This window comes from Trachymyrmex septentrionalis, unplaced genomic scaffold (genome assembly GCF_001594115.1).
Source record: "Trachymyrmex septentrionalis isolate Tsep2-gDNA-1 unplaced genomic scaffold, Tsep1.0 scaffold107, whole genome shotgun sequence".
In the NCBI taxonomy this organism is placed as follows: domain Eukaryota; kingdom Metazoa; phylum Arthropoda; class Insecta; order Hymenoptera; family Formicidae; genus Trachymyrmex; species Trachymyrmex septentrionalis.
Genome location: NW_017304196.1, coordinates 1,968,107 through 1,982,961, shown reverse-complemented (window position 1 = coordinate 1,982,961; position 14,855 = coordinate 1,968,107). Strand labels below are relative to the sequence as shown.

At 31.9% G+C, this 14,855-nt stretch overlaps 4 protein-coding genes across 9 annotated transcripts; 2 read left to right on the top strand and 2 right to left on the bottom strand.

Moving 5' to 3' along the window:
- Positions 1 to 1,350: 1,350 nt before the first annotated feature.
- On the bottom strand, positions 1,351 to 3,280 carry LOC108747057. 2 transcript variants are annotated; one of them, XM_018484298.1, is made up of 5 exons: positions 2,994 to 3,280; positions 2,775 to 2,885; positions 2,529 to 2,607; positions 2,229 to 2,409; positions 1,351 to 1,670 (listed from the first exon to the last, which is right to left on the bottom strand). In XM_018484298.1, the coding sequence occupies exons 2-5, from the start codon at positions 2,841 to 2,843 to the stop codon at positions 1,469 to 1,471; spliced, it is 531 nt and encodes a 176-aa protein (XP_018339800.1). In that variant the 5' UTR covers positions 2,844 to 2,885; positions 2,994 to 3,280; the 3' UTR covers positions 1,351 to 1,468. The 2 variants fall into 2 exon arrangements, with proteins under 2 accessions (XP_018339800.1, XP_018339809.1); XM_018484307.1 differs by having other exon boundaries at positions 3,246 to 3,263.
- Positions 3,281 to 3,692: 412 nt separating this feature from the next.
- LOC108747024 (dynein intermediate chain 2, ciliary) lies at positions 3,693 to 7,741 on the top strand. Of its 4 annotated transcripts, none has more exons than XM_018484258.1 (15): positions 3,693 to 3,810; positions 3,922 to 4,026; positions 4,120 to 4,236; positions 4,301 to 4,502; positions 4,646 to 4,732; positions 4,835 to 5,010; positions 5,093 to 5,176; positions 5,429 to 5,618; positions 5,680 to 5,841; positions 5,911 to 6,054; positions 6,217 to 6,323; positions 6,423 to 6,600; positions 6,670 to 6,901; positions 6,965 to 7,198; positions 7,293 to 7,741. In XM_018484258.1, the coding sequence occupies exons 2-15, from the start codon at positions 3,967 to 3,969 to the stop codon at positions 7,468 to 7,470; spliced, it is 2,151 nt and encodes a 716-aa protein (XP_018339760.1). In that variant the 5' UTR covers positions 3,693 to 3,810; positions 3,922 to 3,966; the 3' UTR covers positions 7,471 to 7,741. The 4 variants fall into 4 exon arrangements, with proteins under 4 accessions (XP_018339760.1, XP_018339750.1, XP_018339769.1 ...); XM_018484248.1 differs by having other exon boundaries at positions 3,886 to 4,026; XM_018484267.1 differs by having other exon boundaries at positions 3,693 to 4,026; positions 4,838 to 5,010.
- Positions 7,742 to 8,215: 474 nt separating this feature from the next.
- Positions 8,216 to 11,173, bottom strand: LOC108747042 (fukutin-related protein). Of its 2 annotated transcripts, XM_018484277.1 has the most exons (6): positions 11,115 to 11,173; positions 10,895 to 10,974; positions 10,359 to 10,803; positions 10,010 to 10,267; positions 8,601 to 9,351; positions 8,216 to 8,510 (listed from the first exon to the last, which is right to left on the bottom strand). In XM_018484277.1, the coding sequence occupies exons 2-6, from the start codon at positions 10,918 to 10,920 to the stop codon at positions 8,464 to 8,466; spliced, it is 1,527 nt and encodes a 508-aa protein (XP_018339779.1). In that variant the 5' UTR covers positions 10,921 to 10,974; positions 11,115 to 11,173; the 3' UTR covers positions 8,216 to 8,463. The 2 variants fall into 2 exon arrangements, with proteins under 2 accessions (XP_018339779.1, XP_018339788.1); XM_018484286.1 differs by having other exon boundaries at positions 10,359 to 11,119.
- Positions 11,174 to 11,249: 76 nt separating this feature from the next.
- LOC108746206 (N(G),N(G)-dimethylarginine dimethylaminohydrolase 1) lies at positions 11,250 to 14,723 on the top strand. The gene is made up of 5 exons (XM_018482829.1): positions 11,250 to 11,839; positions 12,002 to 12,104; positions 12,233 to 12,330; positions 13,909 to 14,004; positions 14,212 to 14,723. Exons 1-5 carry the CDS (start codon positions 11,582 to 11,584, stop codon positions 14,464 to 14,466), a joined length of 810 nt encoding a protein of 269 aa, XP_018338331.1. The 5' UTR covers positions 11,250 to 11,581; the 3' UTR covers positions 14,467 to 14,723.
- The last annotated feature ends 132 nt before the right edge of the window (positions 14,724 to 14,855 follow it).

Sequence of the window (14,855 nt, the reverse complement as noted above, 5' to 3'; positions counted from 1 at the left end):
TGCTCGGAATAAAATAAAAGACCTTTAATCGAGAATTACTTAATCTGCAGCAAAGAAAATGTTCAATTATTCGAAGATCTTCGTTGGATTGATAATTCCTATTTCCTACAGTTTGAAAACTAATGCAAGGTCACATCAATATCTAGCAATGAAATTACCAAAGAACCTCTATTAATTTCCAGGATTATCGAGAAAAATATTGGTTGTCCGTCTGTGTTCAATTATAGCGCATAATTACGGTCTTTTTTTTCCCCTCGTGCACGTAACGTCTTCCTTTATTGCACAGAATATCCGTTCGATAAGCCACAAATCTCTCTCACATATATTGCAACCTAATAAAAGTATATTGCAGTCTAATAAAACGGACGACAAATTTATAATTCCGCGTTCCACGTTAGCGATCTTTCAAAATCCGTCTGCCAGTCTTTTTCGTATTTTTTATACAACACAGCATTGCGCAGGATAATCAGAGGGGAGCGAATTTATAAAAAAAAGATATGCCTACCTATTTATTATATTGTGTACAGCTAAAATTTGCACAAAGCAATTTATGTTTCTATTCTAGTAATAGCTTTTTATAACGTATTATAAAAATAACGTATTTAAAAAATAAATATTTATGCATGTAGACTCGTTGATATAAAATATTTTTTATATATAAATAAATAAAAAAGGCTATATTTCATCTTTGCATTCGTTCATTCTATTAAAAAGCATATTTAAAAAAATTATAATTAAATAAATTTGTACAATTACTTAATAAACAAGAGTAAAAAAAGATATATTTAAATAGATAATTCTGAATATACGCAAATGTTTTTTACAATTTATTTCCTTGATCAAAACTACGTATGAAATTTTATTTAAATGAAAATACAGACTAACAATAAGTTGATGCTTCATTGATTAATTTGCCAATTCAATCGAATGTACTTGAGCAATGCGCTGCTGTAAAACCTAACGGATATTACCTGCTGCGATATCATGCAAAATAAGTATCGTGAACGTTACCGATGGCTAGTGAACGTTGAGAAACACCGTTTGAATAATATCCTTAACAATAATTGCTTCGGTCACGAAGAAGAAAGCGTTGTCCCCGACAAAATGTTGCATTTATTGAACCGATTAATCCTTTTATTCAAACGTCGTAATATTCAATATTCAAGGATCGAGCATCCTGCTTGTTCGCAGGATGCTCGATCTTTGAATATTGAATAACAATAACGAAAAAACAATCAATAGACAACAGTTTAATAAAATAATTTTAATAATTTAAGCATATTCTCTGTAAACAATGATGATTTAATATGATACAACAAATTGATTTCGTAACTCAAAATAAACGTGGCGAAAACATAATTACTTAGCAAAAATGTAATAGTTTTTTAAATATGCTTTCAATGACATATTGATACTTAAATAATAATCAGTTTGAACGAGATCAGTCCAGTATGCAAACTATATTATATTACAATATATGGCAATGGCAAGCAAAACACCCAGTAGGTACGTAAGTTCGCATAAAGGGATGTGGTGGTTGCGCTGGGTCCAGGTTCAAAGAGTCCTCGCTTTCGTCGCTTAATTCCCCGATACTGAACGTGTCTGTGAGATCTTGTTTGTGCTTTGAGGAATCTTTCGATTTCGTCGGAAAAAGAGTCATTTCATCCTCACTAATCACACAACAAATAGAATCCGTTGATTAAACTTTATCACGTACAGATGTTTTTTTTAAAGATGCGATAAAATAATCGAGATACATATTGCTATCTTTAATTAGAGGACAATATTATGTAACAGATTAAAAATCAACTTTTAAACAAATAACCAAAGAAGGTAATATTCGATTAAAACAGGTCTTGCCTAATATTTTTGTAAATCTTAAAAATTTCCAATTCAAGTAAACTGGCGTGCCAGTTATTTGTCGGTTTTAAAATATAGTCTTGAACTAAAAGTGGAGTAATTACAGATCAAATTGACAAGTAATTTAATAATACTGATACTAATGAGCATCTTTAAAACACTGTAACGAATTTATTTGAATTAGAAACTCTAAGATTTACAAATATTATTCACTAAGATTCGCTTCGACCGAATATGGCTTCTTCAATCATTTGCGTTGAACAATTCTCGGTCGATTTTCACTTAACATTATTTAACTTTTAGATATAATATAAAGTGTCGATATCATCTAACAATTTTTTACGTATACGTATATGATTGTTTAATACCTTTCACTTTCGCTGTGCCAGTATTCAACTAAAGGAAGATGCTCCTTATTTTTACGTGGTATAGGCAATCTTTGTATTGATATCAATCCGGCAGAACTGCTTGCATTTTCATTGTCATGTTTCGGAAGTTTTATGTAATCTGAGTTGCGTTGGATTCGTTTCGCCTGTTCAATGCGTATCTCTGCAGAACAACATTATTGCATACATAATTACAATAAAGCAACACTAAGTTACACTAATTATTGCAAAAGCAATGTTGAAATAAAAATGTTATAAGAAACTAAAAGTTTATTTCAGTACCAAGTTTCTTTTGCAGCTGTTTCGTTGTATTCCGTTGAGAAACCTGTGTGTTATTACTGCTACAACTACTATCACTACCCTATAAAAGATTAAGACCTTTTTATATCATTAAATAATTATTATCTTGTATATAAATCATTATTTTTATTTTACAATTATATATTATACCATAGTCTCATATATTTCTCTATTAGGAAAGTCTAATAATAAGTATCTGTCAATATGTTTATTAAGATGGATATTTACCAAGAAGAGTCTTTCATCCTCAATGTGATTAACAGCTTTGGGATCACTATCAATACCACTATCTTCCATGATTCAAAACATTTAGAAATATAGAGGCTCCTTTTAATTCATCTAAAACAGGAAGAAATATCTGCATTATTTTATTTTATCTTACTAAAGACCAAATGTAAAAGAATCATCAAAAAAACTAAAATGTTATAAATATAAAACACATATTACGATTAACAACACCATTGTAATTAACAAATGCTGGTGTTCAGTCAAACAATAAAGATATTGAATACAGATGTCTGATATGTCACACAGCTTTTATGTATCATTTTGAGTTTTTCAAAACTTAACAACATAATATGTCACTCCTAGTCACTCCTTGTTATGAGAATTGCATAAACTAATATTTTACAAATTTTAACGAATAATATTCGCACGATTCTATGCAATAATCATCCTACAACTTGTTGGAGTGCTCACATTACATGGTCTAGTCCATTATTGATTTTCTCTGTAGGATAACCCCAATGAGAAAAGCATGCTTGTTCTGGTTACGACAGAAAAAAACTAGCATGATTGCACGAATTGAATCATGCTAGTTATGTTTGACAGCCACATGACATGTTATTACATATATGTATGTATGTATATACACATGTATTAAATTCAGAACTGTATTCAAAACTATATAAAATTTCTACATTAAATATAAAAATGTAAAACAAAATTATAAATTTACTCTCAAGTGAAAAAGATTCGATATCTGAAGATTAGAGCATTTTATTTCAAATTAAAATCATATAGATTAGGTTGACAATACTATCAAAGGCTGGCGTATCCTAGGAAACTGTAACAGACTTCTCAGTGTTGAATGATATATGAGAAAAGGGTGTTTAAGATTTTTATCTATGTCTTTATATATTTTATCATAATTGTATTACAAATCATAAAAAAATAATATTCTTGATTTATAAAATATACTACTTTGATAAGAACAAGCAGAACAGTGCTTGGCAGGATAAAATTTGTCTCCTCATCATTAATAGTAAGTCACTGTATATTAAAGAGAGAACATACATACAACTGAATGCAATATTCATATTTGTAACAAAATACGAAGAGAAAGGTAATCCAGTTTCAACTGATCAATTGCCAGAGATTGTTGCGATTGTTTTGATATATTTTTAAAAGAAAGGAAACAATGGCTAAACCGACAATATCTAAAAAGATGGTCTCAAAAGTAACAGAGACAAGTAAAGAGGTACATATTTATTGTTATAATATAATATATATAATAAGTAAAAAAAAAGTAACTCGTTATATTAAAAAAATTTAAAAAATCAAAATTTTACAGCATTTATCTTTACTGAAGAGTTACATGTCGCGACAAGATTTAAGTGCTGGTGATATGGATTGGATGCGAGGAAAGGTTTTGTTGAAACCAACTGATCAACTGCAGTTAACAGAAGCAGTACGTCTAATGTCTCTCTTTTGTTGTTGAATAGTTCTATATCTAATTTCGAATATTATTCTAGGAATTACAAGAGGAATTTGCTAGAGTGCTAACTATACATAATACCAGGATACCAGATTCGTTAGTCGAATGGTCATGGAAATTACGTCAATTTGTAAGATTACCTCCTCCACCAAATTTAGTAACTCTTCTAAATGTAACTGGCACTATACTACACAAAGACTCTGAAGAAGCCAAAGTGCAATTGGCAGGAGGAACTCTTGGTGAAGTCTCTTTATTTATTGCAATAATTAAATATATGTTAGATGAAATAATTATAAAAAAAGGATATATAAACTTAATAGTTTAGATTCTCATATATATGTATAATAATTATGTATTTACATAATTATAATTTCACATACAGAGGAGGATGACGAGGAGACAACAGATCAGAAATTAAAGCGTGATGAAGCAGAAGAAGAAGAAGAAGAATATGAAAAAGAGGAAGAAGGTAAATATAGAAAACATGGATAACATAATTACATGACTGAACAAATCACACATTTGATATTCTTTTTTTTTTTAAATAAAAATATAAATTACATAAGAATAGTAGAAGAAATAGACAAAACGGTAGAAGCGCTAGCTGAAGCCGAACGTGCACAAGAGTTGGAAGCTGAGCCGGAACCTGAGGAAGAAAATGAAATAGAAAAGATAAAGCCCAAGAAAATACCTAATCAATTTAACTTCTGTGAAAGAGCAGCGTTGACATATGATAATCCTATGAGGGCACGTATATTCTCTTCTATATATTAAACATATTTAAACTCTTGCTTATAGGTATAAAAAGTAAATTAAATAAATCTTGCAGGATATAAGTACACAAACTATACCTCCGCCTACTGCGACTTTCCATGCCAATGTACTTCAATGGACTATCTTTGACGAATATCAGGTAAAAACACAAAAATCTCTTCCAATTAATTATTAATATATTATTTTACTTCTGACAGAATATTTTATATGCGTCACTTGATATTACACTGAGCATGTTATCACGCAAAATAATATTTTTATAATTTTAAAAGATATAAACATAGAAAATTATAATATAGAAATATTATAAAATATAAATTATAATATATAGTATATTATAATATAATAGAAATATTATACAGAAGCCTGACCTTCTTTATTTTGTCGACAGGAAGATTATGCTCAACAACAACGCGAAAAGGAAAAGGAGAAGAAAGCCCCCCCGTTGATACAACCAAAGAAAGAAGACATGAAGAAAAAAGTTCAATTGGAATCTTCAGAAATGACAAACAGAATGTTACAAGCTGCAAAAACGTTAGAGCGAATGGTGAACCAAAACATTTTTGACGATATATCGCAAGGTAGATTTTTAATCCTTTCTTCGATGAAACCTCAAGTATACATTTTTTTAATTGTTGTTAGATTATAGATATTGGGATGATCCGAGCGATGAATTCAAGGAAGGCGAAGGTTCTTTATTACCTCTGTGGAAATTTTCGTACGAAAAGACTAAGAAACATGATATTACGGACATGTGCTTTAATAGTAGATATTATGATCTCTTTGCAGTCGCTTTTGGATCACGTTAGTAAAATATTTTTATTTTTATAATATTTAAGTTTACAAATAAGAATTATAATGTATGTATTTCAGTATCATTTAACAGTCCAATAACAAACGGCACAGTCTGCTTATTCAGCTTGAAGAATCCATCGTATCCAGAATGGATTTGTCCGACAGAATCTCCCGTGATGTGCCTAGATTTTAATGCTCAACATCCTCATCTTTTAGTTATTGGTGTGAAATAATACCATTTCAAATATTTAATTGCATTATAAAGATATTTATTTAGAAGTATAAATTTTGAAAATGAAAATCTTTTAATGTTTACATTAATTTGTAATCTAGTTTCTAAAGTGATTGTTATTACTGTATGCTAACATTAATTTATTAACTAAGGTACCATGGACGGAGCAGTGGCGGTTTATAACGTAATGTTACCATCAACCACACCGCAATACAAAAGCAACGACGTTTTGCAAAAGCATGGAGGATTAGTATGGGAGGTCCGTTGAATATTTTAACTATAATATTTTATGACAAAACTGAGAATTTCATGAGAAAAACTTTCAACAAAATTTTTTAAATATATGTACTAATTACAGATTCGTTGGGCACCTGATACAGAGGAGGGAAATCTGGCGTTCTTTAGCGTTAGTATCGATGGTAAAATAAATTACTGGATATTAAGCCAGAGTGATCTCGATCTCACTACCATTATGACGTTATTCCTGGACCAACCACCTATACCGGGACCAGATGGAACGATGATTACGCTGAAAGGTGATGATAAAAGGAAACCAGAGAGAGAGATTATGTTTCGCAATAATTATGCAAACCGTTTAAATGTAGGATGCGGAACATGCATTGCATTTCATCCCGCCGATCAGAATGTTTTCCTGGTGGGCACAGAGGAGGGTACAATGTACAAATGTAATACAGCATACAGCAGCATTTACATGAGGACATATCACGAAGCACACACCATGCCGGTGTATCGAATAGTATTCAACAAGTACAATTCCAGCATTTTCGCCAGTTGTTCAGGCGATTGGCGAATCAAGATCTGGGAAGACGAAAGACCGTAAGTTACATCTTCATAATTATACATAAATTTTATTATATGTGTATTATACTTTGTACGCAGAGAACCTTTGTTCATGTTCGATCTGGGTGTTCCAATTGGAGACGTTCAATGGGCACCGTATAGTTCTACGGTATTGGCTTGTGTATCAAACGATGGCAAAGTTACAGTGTTTGATTTGAATGTTAACAAATACAGACCAATCTGCAGTCAGCAAATCGTCAGTAAACGAAAAAACAAATTGACCCGATTAGCTTTTAATAACGTTTTGCCGTTTATGATAGTTGGCGATGATAAGTTAGTATTATCTTTAATTAAAAAAAACTTGTATAATCTTAAAATTATATTTCATATAATTTGTAATTCGTTTACTCAATATCTAATTTCATAGAGGTACCGTGAATACATTGAAACTATCTCCAAATTTACGGATAAAGGTAAAACCAACGAAGAAGCAACTACATTTGTCGCATATGGAATTAGAATCTATGAAATTAGAAAAGTTGCTCAGTTTTGTGCGAGAGCCGCCCGTACTGACTCCACCTAAAGACATAAGAACAGTTACTTAAAACTGAACGAATAAGAACACGGATTTTAACCTTTTATGAACAACAGTGCTTTATTAATATTTGCTATAACAGACGGATACATATATATATCTATATTTTTACAAATAAATTGGCACTATAATTATACAATAGAGAGATCAACTAGTTCTATGAAGTAGTTTATGTACCTGACTCTTATTGCCGAAAAAAGATCATTGTAACAAATAGAATAATTCAACACCTTGCTGCTTAATGCAACGATAGAGAGAGAGAGAGAGAGAGAGAGAGAGAGAGAGAGAGAGAGAGAGAGCGAGAGAGAAACTAAATAAAATGATTTAAATAAAAATGATTCAGATAAAATATTATTTAAATATAATAAATGCAATTAACATATTTATTTTTAAATGCTTTCTCTCATTGTTTAAAAAATTATAATCACAGAACTTGTACAATCAAATTCTAACTATATCTATAAATATTTATGAAATATTTTTCACGTTTTATAGTCCAAGATATATTATTAAATGCCTCTATTTAAAAAATAAAATATTTAAAAAATATTATTATGAGATCAGATTTGTGTTTTTTAATATATATTTTTATTATAAATATTTAAATCTCTTATAATATAATACATCCCAATACTATAATATCCATTAATAAACAATAAAAAATTTAGAAAAAGTTAGTACAATGAAAATGTATTGAAAAATGTGTCAACATTTATATCTACAAATCTAGTTAAAAATACTGAATTTATTTGGCACAATATATTAACATCATGCAAGAAGAAAGTTTATGACTTTTACTTTATTCTGAGTTGTTCAAAGATAACAACAATTATTTGTCATCATTTCTTACTAAAGTAGGGTCCGAATAAGGCAATAGAAATGTTTACAAGTCTTCACTGTAGACGAAAGACGTTATTAAATTGTAATTTTTATTTAGATATTAACGTTTTCATGCATAGATAATTCCTAATGTCGTTAAATACGTAATATTTCAATATAGTTATCAATTTGATAGCGATAAACGTGGCTTGACTCTCGAAGCATCAATTTCTGCAAAATCAAGCAACAATACGTCGTACGCTACTACTATAATAATCTTATACAATTAATCTAAAATGGACTAATCAAAGACAAATTTACCCGGTAATTCTGGATTCTCTATCACCCCCTTAAAGTATTTAAGCTCTAGGAAGTCTCTAATATTATTTGGACATGGCACTTGTCTACCGGCAAACTCGATGCTAGACATTGGATGAAGAAAGTGCTCTGGAAAATCCCGATTCTTCAGGAACCACGCGTCCTTCGTCATGGATCCGTTGCGCGTGTAGAACGGCAGCAGATTCACGTGCAAACGGTTCACCTTGGAATACTGTACCTTAAAGAACTCGCCCTCTGTCGCCTTCTCCCAAATGAAGCCGTCATTATCAACGACCGGCTTGCTCTTAGCTCTGACCAACCACGGCGATCTCGCCAAATCGTCTCGGTTCAATCCAATTTGTACCTCGTGATCCCACGGTAGAATATCGCCATGCCTCATCGCTCCTAGCAACGATTGGCCCTCCAACCAAAACCGTATGCCGACCTCCTCCAGTTTGTCGATAACGTGATAGGTAACTTTTCTCAATCCGGCTAAACAACAAGGCGGCGTGTATCGATGTTGATAGAGATATGATGGCACACCGTTTATTACTGAACCAAAACATCTTGGAGTTTCCCGCGAACAACCGTACCACTCCACGGAGCCGGAAGCCCTTGTAACTTTCTTTATCCCCAATTTCTCGAACATCAATCGCTCACGTGTACGATACAGCTGCTGTATCTTGGACTGTGCCTGTTGATTTCTGTACAACGGCTTTCCCTCGTTGAACTGATAGTTTTTCAATATATGTACCTAACAACAAATATACAATGTATATTACGAAATACAATGCAATATATATTTAAAAAAAAAACATAAATATTCAATTAAATAAACATTTTTTTTAAGATAAATTCGAATTTTTTTCTTAACACAGAGAAAACAAATAAAATAAATATTAATAATTCTTATATATATATAAGGAAATACATAATAAAAAGTTAGTAAATACTTACCAAATTAAAAGATTTAAAAGTAAAAATTTAAATACAAAGAATTCTGCACTAACTATATGAAAAATTGGACTCCTGAAGTTAATTTTCACATATAATTAATGCAGAGTGCAATTATATAAAATAAATTGAATCTTGGTTATATCTTTCATGAATACTAACTCATTTCACCGGAATCCAATTGTCTATATAATTAATATGGGGTCATTCATACACTCACACACTGCCACCAGAACACAAAATTAAAGATAAAATATTCACAAACTAATCACGAAATCCTTGTATAATATAATGTCTTCATATTTAATTATACAAATCCAATTAGATGTAAATAACAAAACCACATCAATATGTTGCACAGAGAAAAATCAATAAATTTATTACTCAAATTGTATTCGAGAAAAATAAAATAAGAAGGCAATACACATAATTATCTTAAATTAGACAAAATAGATTACCTTTGCACCAATAGCTGTTGTCTGAATGTACAATGCGTCTGTGAAAGGCAGCAGGAATGGATCTGATAATCTTCTCAAAATTTTCGCCTCAAGCATAGTAACATGTTTACCCATTACACTATCACATTCCGTTCCCATAACTCGTGCTATCTTCAAACTCCATTCTCTCACTTTTAAATCTAATTCAAGACAATGTAAAGCTATCTTTCCCACTGGTACAATAACAATCCCTAAATTTGACACTTGCGCGATAGTATCCTGCAAGATATACATCAAAGAGAATAACAAATTACTGTTGTAAAAAAGCGTTTTCTAAATATTACAACAAATCACAACAAAGGATATTTACCTGTATAACTTGCTTATTTGACAATCTTGTTGCATCAGGTAAGAATAGAACAAACTTGGTACGTATATAGAAGAGTGGATTCCTTTCCTCAGAGGACTTATTGAATTCGGGCTTTAAGCTGATCAGTTTGACGTTCTTCATACTCTCGTTGACAAAGTTCAGCTCCAATGGCGGATAAGGCAGTTCATCGCAGACTATCAAGACGGGTATCCCTGGGAAGGAATTCAAAACTAACTCCACCATGGACGCCACATCGTTTTCGAAGTTCTCGAACTGCCTGATGACAATGGTGACCAGATGGCCCAGACACTGTTGGTGCTTCTGTGAGTGCTCGTTTGTCGTGACGCTCGGCGTCAGCAAGCCCAGGGTGTTTTGCTCCATGGATAGCCGCCATATCTTATGCCAGACGATGAGGTTGCCTAACAGCGCGAGGATCAGAAGCGCCCTGACGAATTTCAGGCGCATTATTACGGCACGCGATGCGGTCCCATCTTACATCTTATATTATATTATACACAAACAGCGCGTATCCTCACAGCGTCCCGGTGTCAAGCTTCGCCATCGAGCTGCAGCGTCAAGCATTTGACAATTCGGAATGTTTTTATCATGCTGGAATCTGGAATGACGGGCAATGATAATCTTCACGGAACATCTCGATAAGTTGTCGCGTTACGAAATTAACAAACGCATGAATGTTTCATTTTATATTTGGTAAAGACACCAAAAGACACCCACGAAGTTATTGCGTCAACTTACGTCAATTTTTGAGAGTTTTGAGGTTAGAACAAGCCAGCTTTGATTATCTTTGATTATCGATGAATCGAATGCGATTGTTTTTGAGTCGATATTCGAGTTTTTTCCCTAATTGTTTTCATCTCGATTAATCGACTTCTGACGTTTCACGTAGGTGTTCATTTTGAGTAAATTAAAATAAATCAGTTCATGCGTTCAGTAATTCTTTAATATGATTGGTCTTGTCCCCTAATTCCTCACTGGATCTGAATGCGTAAACCAATTGTATTAAGAATTTTACAATAGTTGCAAAACTGCATTCTCTGCTGAACGCAGTGTGAATTGTGTCCAAGGCTTTAGTTTTTTTACATCATGGCTGACTTGTCATCCGTCGTTTCGCGTTAAACGTCAAGTCTAATTAAATCTCTGACCGCGCGACGTAGGTTTACGTGCTTTTGCTCTTCGGCGAGAGAAACGCGAAACCATCGAGCATGCCGCTGCATCGGTACACGCACGCAATCCTCTGCAGGATCCCGTTGTCGCTGCGTACACGGGGTGAGGTAACATTGGACGAAGCCAGGACGCAGCACCTGGCCCTGGCACAGCTTCTTCGTGAGCTCGACATCGACGTTGTCGAGATGCCGCCCGATGAGAATTCGCCGCTTTGCGTCTTCGTCGAAGACATCGCCGTTGTTTGCAACGGCATTGCCCTGATTGCCCATCCAAGCGAACCATCTCGCCTCAAAGAGGTATCTATAATATACAATCCAGATCTTATTAAAATTGATTTGTATTGATAGATTGAATTAGAATTCATGATAATAATAACGATGATTTAACGTCTTTGGATTAAGTTTCAAACTTAGTTTCTTCATTGCTCGCTTTTAAATTATTCTTTCGTGTTTTTTCAGCTTGATACTATCAGAGCTGTGTTGAAAAAAGAGTTAGAGATACCATTGATAGAAATAAGCGACAAAAATGCCCGCTTAGATGGTGGAGATGTGCTTTTTACTGGTAAATTTTAGTTTGCGTATTTAATCTTTGCTTTGATATATTCCATACTTGTACTCTTAAACACATGTAAACATCAGAAATATTTTATAAATTTTTACATTTATTAATGCAAAAATATTTCGTCATAGGTAGAGAATTCTTTGTTGGACTGTCTCATTTTACAAATGAAGCAGGAGCACGAGCAGTTGCTGCGGCATTTCCAGAATATCCATGCGTACCTATCAAGGTCGGTAATCTCGTAGATTAACATATCTATAGCATCTAACATTTTTAAAAATTATTAATATCTTCTTTTAAACATAATTCATAAATTTCTCATTAAATCACATACTAATGTATATCGCATGTCTCATTAAATTCAACATTTGATGTTAAAGTCATAAAGATATACTCAGTATGGATGATTTTGTGCTATATGCATAAGAATAATCTTAGATCTTAAATGTGTTTAAATTAAAAAGGACGATGTTTTGTCTATAATATTCTTTATACTTACGTTTTGTTATCTTAACTATTTTACAAAATATATTAAAGATTAGTAATACTTTGTTAGATATGACTTTGTAATTTTTGTGTCTTTATTTTGGAAAGCATTTTATATCTTACATTTTCATATGATAGTATTTCATTCTTATTAGAAGCTACTTCAGAAATTAATTTAATATTGAGATGTAATATATTTATTGTCAACTTTTTTTATTGCTTTTCAGTACCGATTTTATTCTTGAAATAGATCCAATTTAAGATAAAACCCTCTATGTAATAAATGCATGTTTCAGTCTGTTAGTAACAATGAAAGTTTTTGTATTTATTCACAGCACACATTATACATTTATGTAAGGTATAATAGGTATATATACCTTATGGATTTGCGTCAAACTTCAACAGAATATCATGCTCACTTACCTTACTTTTCTAATGTTCATTTAAGGTGGGTGATGGTGGCGAAGAGGTGATAGTGGAGAGTCTTACCTCAGCCCCTCTTCAGGTTTGGGTGCACTAAACTGACCCTCTTAATATGTCATTAAAGAAAAATTTAACAAAAGAAAAGAAATAAAATGAATATTTTCACAGGCTAGAAACGCAAACTTGCACGATTTTGAGAAACTTTTTTTCGTATGTAATAATTTGAGAATTTTACGAACTGCTTTTTTGAAATTGTAATAAGTTACACAAGTTCCAGCTTGGCACTTGAACCGTGCACTTGAACAATACCACGAATCTTATTCACTCACCTTAGCATGCATATGATTTAGCATTTAACTTTAAGCGAAATGTTTAAAGGCATTACTCATTTTGTTCATAAATTATCGTTGTATAAATATGTATTATGTATATTATAAGCTCATTGTGTATGCACTTTTCAGATAATATATTTATATTTTACTGTTTACAGTACAGTAAAACACTGTGCACGATTTGCTGGCACATTAAGAATTATTATGGACACCATAATAATGCATTAAGATTATATTAAAATTATAATAAATATTTTAATATATAAAATTTTTTAAAAAAACATCAAATATTTTTTTTTTAAATTAATATATAAAAATATACGAATTAAAAAAAAAGAGAAGTTATTATATTGAATAAAATAGCTTGTAGTTTTCGTTGATAAAATTTGATTCAATAATGATTTTCTAGTACTAATTTATTTAAATGATGTGATAATGAATTATAAGAATATGATATACGAAATGTAATGATAAAATGACTACATGTTGATTATATAGTGTATTGCAATACTCGTTTATTTTCACCTATAATTTTTGAGATAGTAACTCAATATCTCTCTGCTTAGGTGGCTGAATCCAAACGTTTAAAATCACTGGTTACAATGGCCGGACCAGATGTTATATGTGTAGGGGCTGGAAAAGAATCTCAGGAAGTTCTCAAGGTTAGTCTTAATTTAGAGTAAATAAAAGTCACTTTGAGAAAGATACTGTTCTAAAATTCCATCATTTATAGCAAATTTGCTTTCACTCGGACTTACTATATGACAGACGAATTATATGACTGCTACTGTTTTTATAGAATTAAGTCTTTTTTCAATTATTTAATTATAGACAAGTTTTGATTGTTACTTTTCTGATTTACAATTTAGAGAATCGAGCGAGAAGCAACATATAGTTACCAAACATTGACTGTACCCGAGGATGTAGCTGCCAACGTGCTCTATGTGAATGGTACTCTCATTCATCGGTCGGAAGACGAAATTCCACAATCAAGTAAGGTGTTTGCTGAGAAGGTGGAGTTCCCGACTAGATCGTTGCGTTTATCCGAATTGGCGAAAGTTAGCTCTGGTTTGTCCTCCTGTTGCTTGTTGGTGCGCAGACCGCGGCATATCCGTAGCATTTAAACGCGAAAGGAGAACGAAATCTATCTTGCGATATAATCGCAATCTACGCCACCAGTGCTATCCGCGAAACATAAAATCGAATTTTCTTCTATCGAATCTGCGGAAAAATACGATGCAATTCATGACGATGATAATTTGTCATCCTGACATTTTGATAGTATTTTTTAAATTAATTTTTTAAAAGTTACTGTATCATTTTATATCTTGCAAGAGAAGAATTTAGTATTTGAAGAGATTAATATATATATACATAAACACACACATATATAATATATAATTTTTATATATTTAGAGTAGAAAAGTAATATATTCAAATTTGGTATTAATTATTTATGTTTATGCTTTTTGCCAGAGATAATCTCTCTATTCTTGTCATTTATTTAATTTTT